The 15,009-nt window shown below is 39.1% G+C and overlaps 2 protein-coding genes across 2 annotated transcripts in view; one reads left to right on the top strand and one right to left on the bottom strand.

Moving 5' to 3' along the window:
- mrps35 (mitochondrial ribosomal protein S35) overlaps positions 1 to 8,827 on the top strand; it is a 15,797-nt gene extending 6,970 nt beyond the window's left edge. Inside the window, exons 4-8 of the mRNA XM_005728190.1 lie at positions 3,090 to 3,150; positions 3,246 to 3,385; positions 4,915 to 5,024; positions 5,112 to 5,181; positions 8,329 to 8,827. Of these exons, the coding sequence (XP_005728247.1) occupies positions 3,090 to 3,150; positions 3,246 to 3,385; positions 4,915 to 5,024; positions 5,112 to 5,181; positions 8,329 to 8,598 (651 nt within the window). The 3' untranslated portion in view covers positions 8,599 to 8,827. The remainder of the gene's footprint in view (positions 1 to 3,089; positions 3,151 to 3,245; positions 3,386 to 4,914; positions 5,025 to 5,111; positions 5,182 to 8,328) is intronic.
- Positions 8,828 to 10,621: 1,794 nt separating this feature from the next.
- mansc4 (MANSC domain containing 4) lies at positions 10,622 to 14,481 on the bottom strand. Its single transcript, XM_005728191.1, has 3 exons — positions 14,077 to 14,481; positions 13,869 to 14,003; positions 10,622 to 12,135 (listed from the first exon to the last, which is right to left on the bottom strand). Exons 1-3 carry the CDS (start codon positions 14,294 to 14,296, stop codon positions 11,300 to 11,302), a joined length of 1,191 nt encoding a protein of 396 aa, XP_005728248.1. The 5' UTR covers positions 14,297 to 14,481; the 3' UTR covers positions 10,622 to 11,299.
- Between the last annotated feature and the right edge of the window lie 528 nt (positions 14,482 to 15,009).

Here is a 15,009-nt window from a genome sequence, read left to right as displayed (position 1 = left end):
TTTTTTTTTTTTCAGACTGATACCGATATTTGATGATTTAAAAATTCCAATATTCTAATATATTGGCCGATATTTTTTTCCTTTGTTTCAGACGCACAAAAGATATATATATAGCTAGTCATAACGTTTGTTTAATATATTATATTGCATAGATATATATAATTCATCTCTAGATAACATAACGATGCAGTTTAAAAACAGGGAAGTTACAGAGTGCCCCCTAATGGACAAACTATGACACATCAATGCTTATTCCCTCCTCTTTTACTTTTTAAATTTTCATTTTTGGCCATTGTAAATGCCAATACCAATTTATTGGGACAAAGCTAATATGGACTGATAACATCAGGCTTTAGTGGTCATTCCCGTGCAGGCCTGACAGACAGCCATTCATACCTACAGCAATTTAGTATTGCCAAATAATGTTATGTGCATGTCCTTGTACTGTGGGAGGAAGATCAGTTGGTGGTCCCCGATTCCTCAGTTCAAAAAATAAGTTATAATGGATGACTTGATTTATTGGCCAAACATTGGTGTTAGCTGATATTCTTTTTGTTCATTGTCACTGGCCTGTCTGTGGTTCATGTGATCTTTACTAATGGCAGCAGCTAATGCTGAATTCATTTTGTAGCTCTTACATCTTGGAGAAATTCGAAGGCTTGTGTTCATTACAGATAGATGGAGGTTAAAGTCCCTCAAAACGGTTTTTACTCATTCACAATAAAGATTTCTTTAATCTTTCAAACAAATATGGGAATGCCTAATAAAACAAAGTAAACCAAGAAAAATCACCTTTTTTAAACATCTGTACCAACTCAGTGGTTTAAAATCGAAGCATCTGGCTTTTCTTGTTAACATGTTCATGTTTTATCAGTAGACTGCTTTCAACTGCATCTTTCAGCTTTTTGTTGATGTTCTAACTTCTTAACACATACTTTCTGGTGCCCCACTTGCTTGCAAATCAGTTGATGCAGCCCCAGAGATTTGCTTTTGAACACTCACGTGAAATGGGTGATGTTTATGTCTGAATATAATTCAAGCTCTGTTGTAAAGGTCATGAACTGTTTGTCATCTATAGATGAATGATAGTTTGGACGTAGATTGTATCATGCAGATCATACTCAGCTGTTCTAAGGAGCTCAGACTTGGCGGTAAAGAAATCTATTCTAGTGTGTGTGCGCAAATATAATGTGACATACTAGGGCTGTTCGATATAACGAAATACATCGGATGACGATATAAAAACGTCTATAGTTTCATTTTACGCAATCGTTTGTTTTGTGCGGTCGCAAAATAAACTGTTTACGGCAATATTTTTTCATCGTTTTGATGGTTACTGTAGTGGCTATATTAATTTCTTAAAGTTCTCTCTTTCTCTTATATTTTATATAACCACACTATGGATGGACAAGCGCCTGTTTTTATGCGTTGTCGTTAGCAACAGCGACGGTAAGACCATCGCGTGTCCGCTTGTTTATTTTCAACATAAACCTTTCACAATAAAGCTCAAGATCCTGTTGAGACTTTTCAAAATAAACTGAATCACGTGAAAGAGCAGATTTACGGATGAGAAGTAAAAAAGAGCCGCCATGTGCTAAAAAATAAACCTTAGACTCAAACGTTAGAACAGGCTTTTCCAGCTACACGACGCCCAGCTGGAAACACTTCACGCAAGTCGAGCTGCCCGACATCCACAGAATTTACAGAAAATGTTAAATGTTTGCGATTTATATCGCTATTGGGACGATAGATGTCTTATATCGGGATATGAGATTTTGGTCATATCGCACAGCCCTATGACATACAGTGCTGTGATAAAATATGTGCCCCTTCCTGTTTTCTTTGTTTTTTGCAAATTTGTCACACTTGCATATTTCAGATCATCCAATAAATTTGAATATTAGGAAACCACAACAAATATAAAATTAATGTTTTTAAATGATGATTTCATTAAGGGGAAAAAGTTACCGAAAAAGGTAAGTACCTCCTAAACCCAATAACTGGATACACCACCTTTAGAATAAAGAACTATAAGCGTTTGTGATAACTGGTCATTTCACATTGCCATAAATTCAGCCACATTGGAGAGTTCAAGGATGAACAGCCTGTTTAAGGTTATACCAAAGCATCTCAATCAGATTTAAGCCTAGACTTTGACTGGGCCACCTCAAACCTTCATTTCATTTATTTTTTGGTATGTTTTTGGCTTGTTATTCTGCTGCATAGCCTCAGGGAACAAACTGAAGGCCAGACAAACTCCTTCATGATTTTCTGGTAGAGAGCAGAATTCATGATTCCATCAATTTCAATAAGACGTCCAGGTTCTGATGTAGCAAAACAGCCACACATCATCACAATACCACCACCATGCTTGACAGTTGGTCTGATGTTCTTTTAATGAAGTGCCGTGTTAGTTTTATGCCAGATGTAACAGGACTCGAACCTTCTAAAAAGTTCCACCTGTGTATTGTCAGTCTACAGAATATTTTCCCAAAAGTCCTTTGGGTTCATGGAGATGTTTTGGGTTTTTTTCAGCAGATGAGACCAGGGTTTGTGTTCTTTTTGGTCAGCTGTGGTTTTCACCTTGTAACTCGTTTTTTTTGGTCTCTTTCTTATTGTTGAATCATGAACACTGACCTTAACTGAACCAAGTGAGAACTGTAGTTCTTTAAGTCTTGTTCTGGGTTATTTTGTGACCCCCTGGATGAGTCGTTGATGGACTCTTGGACATGTTTATAGGCCAGTCACTCTTGGGTTATTCTCCATTTGTGGATGACTTTAACTGTGGTTTGTTTTATTTTTTGTTTGTTTTTTTTTTTAGCCTGCTTCACTTTGTCAGAAAGGTTCTGTTCAAGTTAACCCAACTTACCCAAATTTAAAAACGACATTTTGTATTTACTCTGGTTATCTTTGACTAATATTGTTTGATCTGAAGCATGTAAGTGTGGCAAATATGTAAAAGAACAAAGAAATCAGGTAGTGGGCAAATACTTTTTCACAGTTTGTAGACTTACTGATTTAACAGTTTGCCAGGAGAGTGGAATCAAGAGAGGGAAAGTTTGTCACGTTTCTCTTTTTCTCTGTTTCAGATACCAAACTTTCTACATTTGACACCAGCAGCCATTAAGAAACACTGTGAAGCTCTGAAACGTAAGTTCATATTTTACTAATCTAGTTAGAGAAAAGCAGTTTCTTTCTTTCATTATTGTTCAGCAGCACATTTAAATGCCTTTCTGTGCTATCAGCTTTCTGTACAGAGTGGCCCTCTGCCTTGGAGACTGATACCAAGTGTGATGAGCATTTCCCCATTAAATTAGAGAGCAAAGAGTATGTGTCCGCTGGCCCTTCTCTCAGAAACCCTTCAGCTCGTATCGTCCATCTCAGAGTGAGTTTTGCCATTTTTACTTGATGCTGACTTTAACTGGGTTTTGTTAATGTACAGGTGATCAAAAACCTCACATGTAAAATGAGATTAAAGATTTACTGGGATACATAATCACCAGCTGACATCGTGTCTGTCTGACTTCCTAGAAAGATCTTCATCGTCTAGTGACCTAAAATCTGCAAAATGATGCTATTGAGTCAACAGAGAGATTAGTCTTTGGTCATTACTTTATATTTCCTGTGCCAAGGCTCTGTCAATATTCTTGTTAATTGTTATGGGGTTTTTGGCAACTTTTTAGTTTTCAATAAAAGAAGTAACAACATTTTTTTTTTAAATAATATTTGCTGAGACATTTTAATATTCTTTTTAATCCCCTCCCAAAACTAATCCATCAATATGCAATCCTTCCCTATGAGCAGGACCATACATGGAAATGCATGTCTCTTTAACTTAACTGCAAGAATCAATTAAATGTAATAAATAATGCCCTCTTAATTGTGAAGTTACTGGGCCTGTGTTCTATTTTACAGGGTGATGTTAAGGGTAGAGGAGAGAAAAACACAACTTCCTTCTGCTGAACCTTGACAAACAAAGCTGTTGTTTCCCTGTCCTATTCTATCACACTGCCTGTAGTCATTTTAACTCCAAAAAGTGCCAAAGAAATCCTGCTTTACATCACAAACTGCCTTTGACAAATGTGCGATTTCTTTCCCAGACTGGAATGTTTGGGGTTTGGCTTTTTTTGTTTTTTGTTTTTGTTTTTTTACCATTAATCGCCAGCCATCTGCTCCTGACACATTGCCTTAGATTATATCAGCAAGGTAGGAATTAAACAGTAATCCAGGTGGATTAGGCAGGGAGATAGATTGAAGGGCAAATCTCACACAGTTAGATTCCAAATCTAGAACAAGTTGACTAAGCCCTTATTTGTAAGAGGGGTGGGGGGCATCAATATTTGAATTAACATGTATTTTCTATTTTTGATTTGTGGTTTAATATTTTATAGGAGGAAAATCCTGGAAATCAAATCTGTGACAGAGGTTTATTTATGCTGGACACATAGTCTCAACCATTGTAGCAGCTCTGTGCATGTTTGTAACAGCAGTACCTCAGTGCAGTGCACAAAATAAATGTTCACCTGTGCTTTGTATTACCTATAAATGGAGTAATGTTGCATTGTTCAAAGCAGAGCCATAAACAATGTAGTGGAGGTCAAATCTATCATCTCTACAAGCAGCTTATGTGATTCTGGGACACGGCATGTGTTTGATCTGTAAAAATTATAGGGTTTTTTTTAATCCACGCAGTCTAAGCTTTGCAAAGGTTAAAAAAATAAATATTACATATTGCAGTTTAGACTTTAGGTTTTATTCTTAAATCCTTAGAGACAGATGTATGGTGGAGTTATAGCACATAAGCACATCACATTTGCCCTAATCTCGTTGTGAACGTCTCTTTATTTAGTGAAGTGTCATGGAAGGACTAGATTTAAATTATGTGGTAATCTATTCACATCTTCCACTTTCAAGGTAAAGCTGTCCAGTTTGAACTTAGATGACCATGCAAGGAAGAAAATGATCAAACTCATTGGCGAGAGATACTGCAAAAACACAGATGTCCTCACCATCAAAACTGACAGGTAAACACCTCTTCCTGAAAATATAGGGTTAAAAGAAGATTAAACTGATGTCCTCGTACATTTTTTTTTTCTTCTCCTCTCTGCTAGCTGCCCGCTGAGACAGCAGAACTATGACTATGCCATGTATCTGCTCACAGTTCTCTACCACGAGTCTTGGGTAAGTTGTACATTTTTCTTCCACTCTAACTAGTTTTTTTGTGAACACTGAAGGGAGGTCCGATAAATTGGCCTCAGTGACTGAATACTGAAGGAGCAGTAAACTGAGTGAGTCGGACTTACTGAACTCACAGTTTCAAACAGGATATCCATGGTTAAAGTCTTCGGCCCAACTCCGCAACTCTACCTGGTGTTAGATGGGATATTTGTGCCTTTTCTATGTCCACTTGAGTTTCTCTTTTTGTTTTCTAACCTTTTGTCTTCTTTCAACAAGCATCCATTCATTTAAAGGCCAGGTGCTGTCTGGCATTACTCGTACCCTCTACAACCCGCTGTCACTTTTAACGCATTTGCCCTGGAGAGGTTTTAGTTCAAATGGATCATGATGTCTTACCTAATGCACCACTCTATGCAATGTACAAGTGTCACAGGGCCTTCATCAGCGGAGGGTTCTTACTTGATCTATTTTTTGCCATTATAAAAAGATATGTAATTTAAAATAATTGCTTTTTAGTGTGGATATGTGAAATATAAACACAGCGCTGATGTGGGGGAGATTTTGTGTGTTGTCTTGTATATTTGGTTTATGAGGACAGAAGGCAAAACTTCAATATTTTAGAAAAAACAGTATCTCCTGCACTAGATACAACAAATTGGTACCTTAGACCATTTAGCAGAAAAGCCAGTGAAGTCTTATTTTGATGGCATTTCTTTTTCAGATTTCTAATATTTTTATATTTGTAGCTTCTTTTCATATGAAATCCCTTCTTTGTCATGATCATATCATGATCACCCCAGATTAGAATAAATGCAGTGCTGAGATCTTGAGTAACCCCCTTTCGTTATATTTTGACTTTCTTATACATTTTTTTAAAGTAATCCTGAGCAATAGTTCTGCAGCATTTCTGAAGGTCTTTAAAATAATCTTCGGGTATTGGCTACTTTTTCACTAATTTTCAGACCACTTCCAAAGGAAATTTTATTTTTTATTAACCTCCTAAGACCTGAACTCTTTCATGGCATGCATTTTTAATTTCTCTTTGCTATTTGGGCTGATTGGGACCTGATGAATGTAAAAACAAAGAATTACCTTTTTTTTTTTTCTTTTTTTTGTGCCAGATCCACACATGAGGACATTAGTTTTAAATTTTGATAGAATATGAATTATTCAAGCACAACAGGTCAAGTAACTTAAGGGGCTAAACCATTGCTGTGTCTACACATAACAGATAATTAGCAAACAACTGATTTTAATTGTATTTTTAGGCACTTTGTTAATAACAGCATGTCACAAAACTGCTGAACTTGTTCCCATTTCTTTAGTTGAATCTGCAGTTACATCTACAAATGTAAAGTACTTTTGTAGCCACGAGGTGGTTCCCCAAGAGCTACTAAAACTTGGCATATCTTGACATGGTGTGCAGTGTTTCCCTAAAAAAATTTGAGGAAAATGGGAGAGTAGAAAACAAGAAGTGTCCTAAAAAACTATCGACAGCAGATGAACATTATCTAAAGGTCATGTCCTTAAGAAACGAAAAAAATCCAGCAAACATCCGACACGGACCCAAAACATTTTTTGACCCTTCAGTTGGTCCATCTATTGTTTACTGAAGTCTCCTCAGAAATGGTCTCAGTCGAATGACAGCTGTCAAGAAGCCATTTGTAAGGAAGAGAAACTGGGTCAAAGCCTGGGGTACACTAAGTTACACAAAAACTGAAAATGTTTTCATATCGTTTCATCTTTGGTGGCATTTACGTACAACTAGCAACATGGCACACCTTTCACTGTGGGCAATCTTGTCCATCTTGCTTAGCGATCTGAGAGACTAAAGCCCATTAGGGAGGTAGCAGAGTTGAATGGGCAGAAGGATGGCAAACAGCAGCATTGTCCAGTTGACATTTACCCACAGAAGAGGAGAAAACAGACTCCCCTCTCAGGTGTTGACCTTGATACTCATTCACATTAAGCCAACCATGCCACATCGGAGAGGTGTGCCACCAGGCCAACAGTGCTTAGGCACTGTTGGCATGAATCTGCAGCCAGCCACATAAAAGAGCACGATTGTGCAACCTCTGCCTTTAGGAGCTCTTCCTGACATGGCTTAGCCAAAGAAAAAAAAAGTTTAAGTTGAGAAAAGGCTGTTAAAGCCAGGAAGCAAAACACTGTCCACTGCCCTTTTGAACACACAATGGAAGGCATAGTGCTTGTCCAGCAGGCTTGTGGAAGCTGTGAGAGTGGCGTACTGATCAGGTTGTAACGATAGCTCACAAAGGGGCCAATTGTTAGCAGCCACCGAGGTGATTATATCTCCTCAGTCAGAGAGATGGACTTTGCCTGTTAATTCCAGTGTGTGCTAATTCAGGCCAGCGTTTGGGCTGACCGCTCAAAGCTGCCTCCAACATGCACACGCATTTACCACTAAGAGGCACTCTGCCTGCTTTTGTGCCCGCATGCCTAGCACCTGTCATTTCAAGAAACTGGGGGGCATTTAACCCACTGGTGAGCTATCAAATATCCTGCCTGTTGATCAAACTACTGAGCATTGCATACAGCAAACATCACAACACTTTGCATTGTTTTATTTTGTATTAATCTCTAAATGTGGAAAAATAAAATGTTAGAGCGTCAGTGTGTCAGCTGCAAACCCACTCCAAAAAATGTAAAGCTATTATTCATTAAGACTCAGTCACAAGGCTGAAGAACTGCTTCATGCTTGTGATTAACAGTAGAATAGCTGCTGCTTACCTATTCTGAAGTATTGATTGCTCTTCAGTCACTAGATCTGGACTTGCTGGAGACAGCATGGGGATCAAATATACATATATGTAGCTAATGATGGTCATTAACCTCCAAACACCTGCGAGCAGGACCCTGTTGCTGCCCTGCTTTAAGCTGCTGCACAATGGGTCGTATTGTTCTTCAGGGAATGTGATGAGAACGAGACAGGCGGCAAACGGAGAGCTACATATGGGAAATACCATCTCTGTGAGAGGAGCTTCAAAGAGTGGGAATTGCTGAACCAGAACTCCAATCAAAATGTGGCTTGAATTACAAATCCAAATTTTCTTTTTCTTTTTCATAATTTAACCTGTGGTCATTTGTTTTGCTTGTTTAAAGTTAGAAATGTTATTCTCTTTCTTTCTTTAGAAAACTGAGGCCTGGGAGGCCGAGAAGACTGTGGCAGACATGGAGGACTACAGTTGGGAGGACAGCCCGTCTCAGAAGAATATCTTGGATGTACTCCTACGCATGAAAGTGGCAGGAGAGGGAGACGGTGAAGAAGTGCGACAGCAGCTGCTGGGAAGGAAAGACGTTCAAGACTATAAAGATTCGGTCACACGGCTGAAGAACGAAGGGGAGAGCGAGAGCAGCATGCTGCAGTACAAAGAGGCAGTCAAGAAAGTATTCAATATGTAATGTCAGTACAAGAGCAACAAGAAGAAACATTTTTACATACTTGGAATTGTCCCTGTACATAATGCATCAGGATATTTCAACATCATGGGTCTGAATGTCTTAGTTGTATATATTTTCACAAATATTCACTGGCATGCGAGGAGGTCATTAATACAAAGATAAAACTGTATGCGGAGTGTTTCATGACAAGGCGATGCTTTAACACAATAAAAACATACTGTAAGAGTTACTGCTCTAACGTCTATCCCTTTCCCACACTGAATTCAGAGAACAGCACCCCGTGAATGCACGCTTTCACCAGCAAGCTGTTGAAAGGTACTATTAGTTTCATCTGTGATCTGTGCACTTTTAGGTCAGGGGCAGCCTGGTGTGATGAATTAAAGGTTAAACACTAAAAGCCACAGATCCAAAAGCAATCTGTCATCAATCCCACTAAAGACGACTAATTGATGACCTAAACAATCCTTGAATCGTAGTCATTAATTGCTTAAAAGTGCCCATTAAGTTCCACCTACTACTGGTGTAGACAAGTGGCCAATGTTTTGAGGTTTGGCATCAATTACATTTAAAGTGACTGAAGTACATCAAAATGTAGGCCAGCCAAAAGGACACTATATCGAATTTCTTAAAGAAAATGGGTGTAGGCAGCTCTTGTGTTCATTCATTGCATCAGAATGAAACCAGAACCATTGCAGCTATGTTTTTGGTTGTTTCACCTAAACCTTAATGTCACAAATTGGCTCAAAGGAGAGAGTCCACACAAGAGGTTTTCTTAAATAGAAGATAATTTATTCAACATAATCTAACCAACAGACAAACATTACAAATGGGTTGAATCCAAGTGGAGTCTAAGAGAGACTAAACAGTTAATCTATAGCCTGAAAGGCACAAGGGATCTGCACTAGCTGACGATCCTCCCATGTCAGGCAATTGATAACAGGCCAGGAGTTCCTTCAGACATTGAGATGGTGTCACCCCCCACACCATCTTAAAATCAAGGTTCCACCTCAAAACTAGAACTTAACCTGAAAAGTTATAAATCAAGGTAACAGAAAATGTAAAAAAAATATACCCAGTCATTAAAGTGGCAACCGCAAACTACCTGTACTCCCTGCCAGCTCCACCCATCTTACCAGCCCAGGTTTTCCGTTGTCAGAGCAAATGAAGGGCAACAGGAAACTACCAGTAAAGAAGGTATCATAGAGTAAGGTGCTTAAAACAGTTTGTTTAACAAAAAAATCAAACTGGCATAGAGAAAAGCGCAACAAGTTTCCTCCCTTAAATAGCAGTTTTAATCTTGCAAGAAAACTGGTTAATTTCAACAGCAAATCAAAGCGTTGCTCCCTGAATGAACACCAGAGTTCCTCACAATGATCCCAGCACCATATGGCCTGCCTGCAGCTACAAACAAACATCACACTTCTTTGCAAATATTCCAGCTACAAACAAACCTGGAATTAAAGTTTGAGTATGAACCAAAGTATCATACAACAAGGTTCCTCCAAAGCAAGGCTATCGAACCAATCAAGATGTCTAAAACGTTAACAAAGAGGGAACCGAACTAATTGCAGTTCTTACCCATCATACATTTACCAGTTGTGTACATTTTCTGCACGCAATTGTACCACAAATATCTTTGAGAATTCCAAACACATTTGTAAGGCTTGCAGGAGAGCAAGGAGGACTACTCATAAGAAGTTCAATAGTGATGAACTAACCACAGAGTGCAGGCTATCTAGTCCTATTTATTGAGTACAAACTAATCTTAATCTCAGTCTTTAGACATATACTTGTTAGTGCTTGCACCACCAGTTCCACTGGCACCAACGAGCCAGAAACTTTGTAGTTTTTGGAAAGAAAACAGAAATTTTCCAAAGACAATTTCTTCAACCACATTCTCCACCACACTATTCAATTCATGGTATTTTTTTATTTATATAGTGCCAAATCACAACAACAGGTGCCTCAAGGCTCACTTAAAAAAACAAACAAAAAAAAACCAAAAAACTTGGTTGGTCTCCTAATAAGCCAGTTTAATCTGATGGGATGCATGGCTCTTACACATGTGGTTAGACTCACTCAAAAAGATAAATACATTTGGTTTGAAGACCAATTAAAAAAAATAGGGATTAATCCTGCTCTCTTCCAACATCGCCTAAAAAAAAATAACTCAAAATTAATTAATGTATGTAATTAATTAATCTAATTCATGTGTGGAAGTCCCTAAAACTTTGGTCACAGTGTTAAATATCCAAACTAGGCTAAGTATTTATCAAACCATAAGCTAAACTTTGCCATCAACACTGCATACACTTTAATCTTACCAACAGGTTTCAATATCCCGGACAAGCCCCCATTTATGACAAATTGGCACAAATTAGGTGATAAGGAGCAAGTCCACACAAAAGGTTTACAGAAATAAAAAAATAATTTAATTAACATAATCTAACCAACAGATAAACATCACAAATAGGTTGAGTCCTGTCGGAGTGGCAGAAAGAGACTAAGCAGTTTATCTGGTCCAGCTTTTATAGACCTGGAAAACACAGGTGAGCTGCCTTAGCTGTCCATCCCCATCTAGTTAGAATAAAACAAAATACTTCAACCTAAAATAATCCTTTATGTAATCATATACATTCTAAGTAAATTGTCCTTTCATTTTGGATTTCTTCCTCAACAATGTTACAAAATATCCTCACTTTCAGGAGCTCTCCTTGACCAGCACGTATTTTATCAGACGCATGGAGCCTCGTTTCCCTCTCCATGATGTACTGTAGCGTCCCATCCTCTTTCTTTGACCCCTCCAGCTCACCACCAGCAGGATAGAGCAACAGCAGCTCAGCAGCACTGTGATACAAATGGCCACAGCAACCAGCAAGGTGTCAGCAGCCACATACCACCCATGTCCGAGGCCTGGTAGGGTGTCATCTCCACTGGCTCCCTCGTTGCTTACTGTGTGGTTCCTCCCATGGTTGTCCTTGGTCTCATTTAGATACAGCTTGCTGCTTTCTGTGTAGCTTATAATAGCTGCAGAAGTTGGAGGGCTGCTGGCCAACTGAGAGAAAGTGGCGGTGGGATGACGGGTAGGGGTGGATACTGGGGATTGTGGACTTGTGGTAGAAAAAGCAGACAGAATCTTGGAATTGTAATGGCCCAGAGTGCTAACTGTGGTGAATGAAGGAGATGGAGTAATGCTATCTGGAAGAGAAGTGGTGGAGACAACTGCAGCTGTTGTTTGTGCATACTTTTTTGAAGATGGGAGAGTTTTTTCAGTGGAAGGCACAGCAGTCGTAGTCGTGGAAACTGCTAAAGGCTGACCGGTGTTCTGCAGTGCTGTGGTGGCAAAGACAGACGCCTCTGTGGGGGCATGAACTCTGCCAGCTGTAGTGGAGGGTTTAATGGGCGGAGGCGGATGAATAAATTGGCGCTTGTCTGACAGCAATGGCTCTGAGGCGTTATTGCGGCTGTAGTGGTGGGGTAACACACGCACGTTAGAGGTGAAGTATTTTCCAAACACCAACAGATCAGGATCCACACCTAGAATACGAAAAAATGTGCTTGTTTGTTTGCTTTTCATGTTTTTGCTGGTGTTTTTATCTAAACGTTTAATAGTGAGTGATTTTTTTTGTTATTCCAAAATAAGTGACAACTACAAATGCTATGCATCTTTTGCAAGAAAAGCAAAGCTGGAAGCAAAACGATTTTCAGATAATTTACTTCACTGAAGTTGGGAATCTCCTATGCAACATGCTAAAATCAGAAGAAGAAATATTACAAATATTTGATTCTCAGTCGTATATATTTGCTTTGCCGTTGGTGGGGATCGTTTTAACTACTATTGGTCACTTGGATAAATATTTTATCGACTGATCAATCATATTTTTTACATAGTACTATGCAAAAGTTCCAAACAACTCATGTCTTTACTTTTTTTTTTTTAAAGTAAGTGAAGTAGGTGCAACAGTTTACCTAAATATGTAAACCTACATGGAAATGCAGTATACAAGGTAAAAACAGTGGTTGGTTGTACAAGTCTAACAAAAGTCAGTATTTGATATAATGACTTTTATTCTCCATCACAGCCTGAACTCTCTGAGTGAGCTTTCTTGTAATTTCTTTAAGCAGTCTTCAGCAATAGTTCTCCAGACTTCTTGAAGGACATTCAAAGCTCTTCTTTGGGTGTTGGCTGCCTTTAGTTCTGTTCTTTGTCAAGATGATCCCACCCTGCTTCAGTGACATTAAGGTTGGGGGCTCTGGGGAAGGCCAATGCATGACTAAAAGTGTTCCACTGTACACTTTATTGTCCAGGTATGCATCGACTGCATTAGGCAGTGAGTTTGGGATCATTTTCATGCAAAAAAATTAAATCATTGCCAATAAGATACTTTCCAGATGGCATTGCATGATGGATCAAAAATCTGACTGTACTTTTTTTATTTACACCAACATGTCCATGTTTTGCTGTAGACACCCGCTGCTGTACCTCTCTCCAGGGGTGTAGTTTCCAGGAGGGTTATGACCCCCTCAATGATCAGACCCAACCAATATAACCCCCCCCCAAATAAAATTATGAATTATCTTGCATAAATAGACTGTTGATTTTCTTTATTACCAGCAAAATAGTCGCATGTTTAATCATCTGGGAATTTACCCAGATTTATTTAGACAGAGATCTTGACCCCCCCCAATGTTCAGCACAAAGTTACACCGATGCCTCTCTCCTGACCTCCTCTGTAAATACTGATGATAACTTGAACATCAAACATGTTATGTGTTTTTGCCAGAGGCTGATATTAACAAGGTGCTAAAGATACAATTTAAAATTGGGGGGAGGTTTGTATTGTTTTTTATACTTGAATGTTAAGAGCCTTAACACACAGACACACACAAAGTTATATGAAAATAGTCAGGAACAAATGAGTGAAAAGCAGCCACTGTCCAAGGAAAAAAAAATTGAAAGGGCTTCAGAAAGCCTGGAGAACTATTGCTCAAGACCACTTGACTTCCAAATTCCAAGGAAGTCTGACTCCTTGGAAGCAAAATACACAAAATCAGGGGTAACTCAAGACTTTTACACAGTACTGTATGCAGAATTTGAACCATCTATAGTTATAGACATTTACTGTAAGATATAGTATTTTGAAATTGTTATTTCAAATTTACATCTAATCCCTAAGAATCTAACAGGATCTAAAAGGATTTGATATGCACAGTATTCATATCATTAAAAGAACAGAAGTCCACCTCTACCAGACACTAAAGCGACCTACCCTTTGTGATATTGTAGAGAACAACGTTGTCTCTGTGACTCAGAATGCAGCTCCCCAGAGTCGGACAGTGGAGGTGAAAGCAGTTCAAGATTTCTTGAGTGGTATCATAGTGGAATATAGCCAGATTACAGGAAACTATGAGAAAAGACAGAAAGAGGATTAATCAGGAGTAAAAGAAGAGAAAACCAGTGATGATCGTATAACTCACAGTTTCTGGTAAGGCAACAGGTGCGGCTGCATTTCAGCGCGGTCTCTTCTTGATAATGCTTCAAAAGCTGCGCTCCTCTCCTCTGAGATTCCTCAATATCGATGAAAATCCCCGGGAACCGTCTAATCCAGCAGTTCTTATAATAGGAGGTCGGTGAGCACCTCGACTCAACGCGACACACCAGACTGAAAACCGCCAGCAAACCCCATGCGGCGTTCATTGCGCATATTGTAAATCACACCATGTTAGATTGCAATCAAGACAAAGCCTCGACATATTTGGGAGCTGATTACTTGGAGTTGACAGGCATGAAATGGGGCCAGTGCTTTGGTTTTACTGGTGCCAGCTGTGTCACAACTACGCACCTACAGGAGGTGGAGACCCAGCCGTGCGTAAGGTGTCCAGGGCTGTGCCACGTGTGAGTGCACTAGGCTGCTTGACCAACATAATGGGATCAACTTACTTTACAAATAAAATCAACAAATGTTGATGTTCAAATGTTCAAATTATGTGAATTTACACTGTGGCCATAAATACGTTTCATAATCTGCATTCGTTTTCCAGTGTTATCAAAGAAAAGGCCACAATGTGATGTGTTTTCTGTTTAGTCATATATCTGAGTGCATTTCCATAATTGTTGCAATCTGGTTTAACCCAGAAGAACCCACGGCCCTTTACGCATTGAGAAAAGTTCCTGTTAACGTTTCAACGCTAGCTGTGTCCCAATTCAGGGTCTGCACGCTTGAAGCACGCGCACTACGCGTAGTACGTACGGTGCGTACTATAAGTACGAGAAGTGCGGAAGTGAGAGGCTTGTGAAATGGGACGGTATACTCTTCGTCGCGCTGTTCAGGTTGCCTAGCAACCATGATACTAACCGTGAGACACGTTACATACAGCTTTGTTTGACAGAAATGAAGGAGAAAAATGTTT

Source organism: Pundamilia nyererei, unplaced genomic scaffold (assembly GCF_000239375.1).
Source record: "Pundamilia nyererei isolate P.nyererei 1_Seehausen unplaced genomic scaffold, PunNye1.0 scaffold00027, whole genome shotgun sequence".
Taxonomy (NCBI): Eukaryota; Metazoa; Chordata; class Actinopteri; order Cichliformes; family Cichlidae; genus Pundamilia; species Pundamilia nyererei.
The sequence above is the reverse complement of the archived record's forward strand: the minus strand, read 5'-3'. Positions and strand labels throughout refer to the sequence as shown.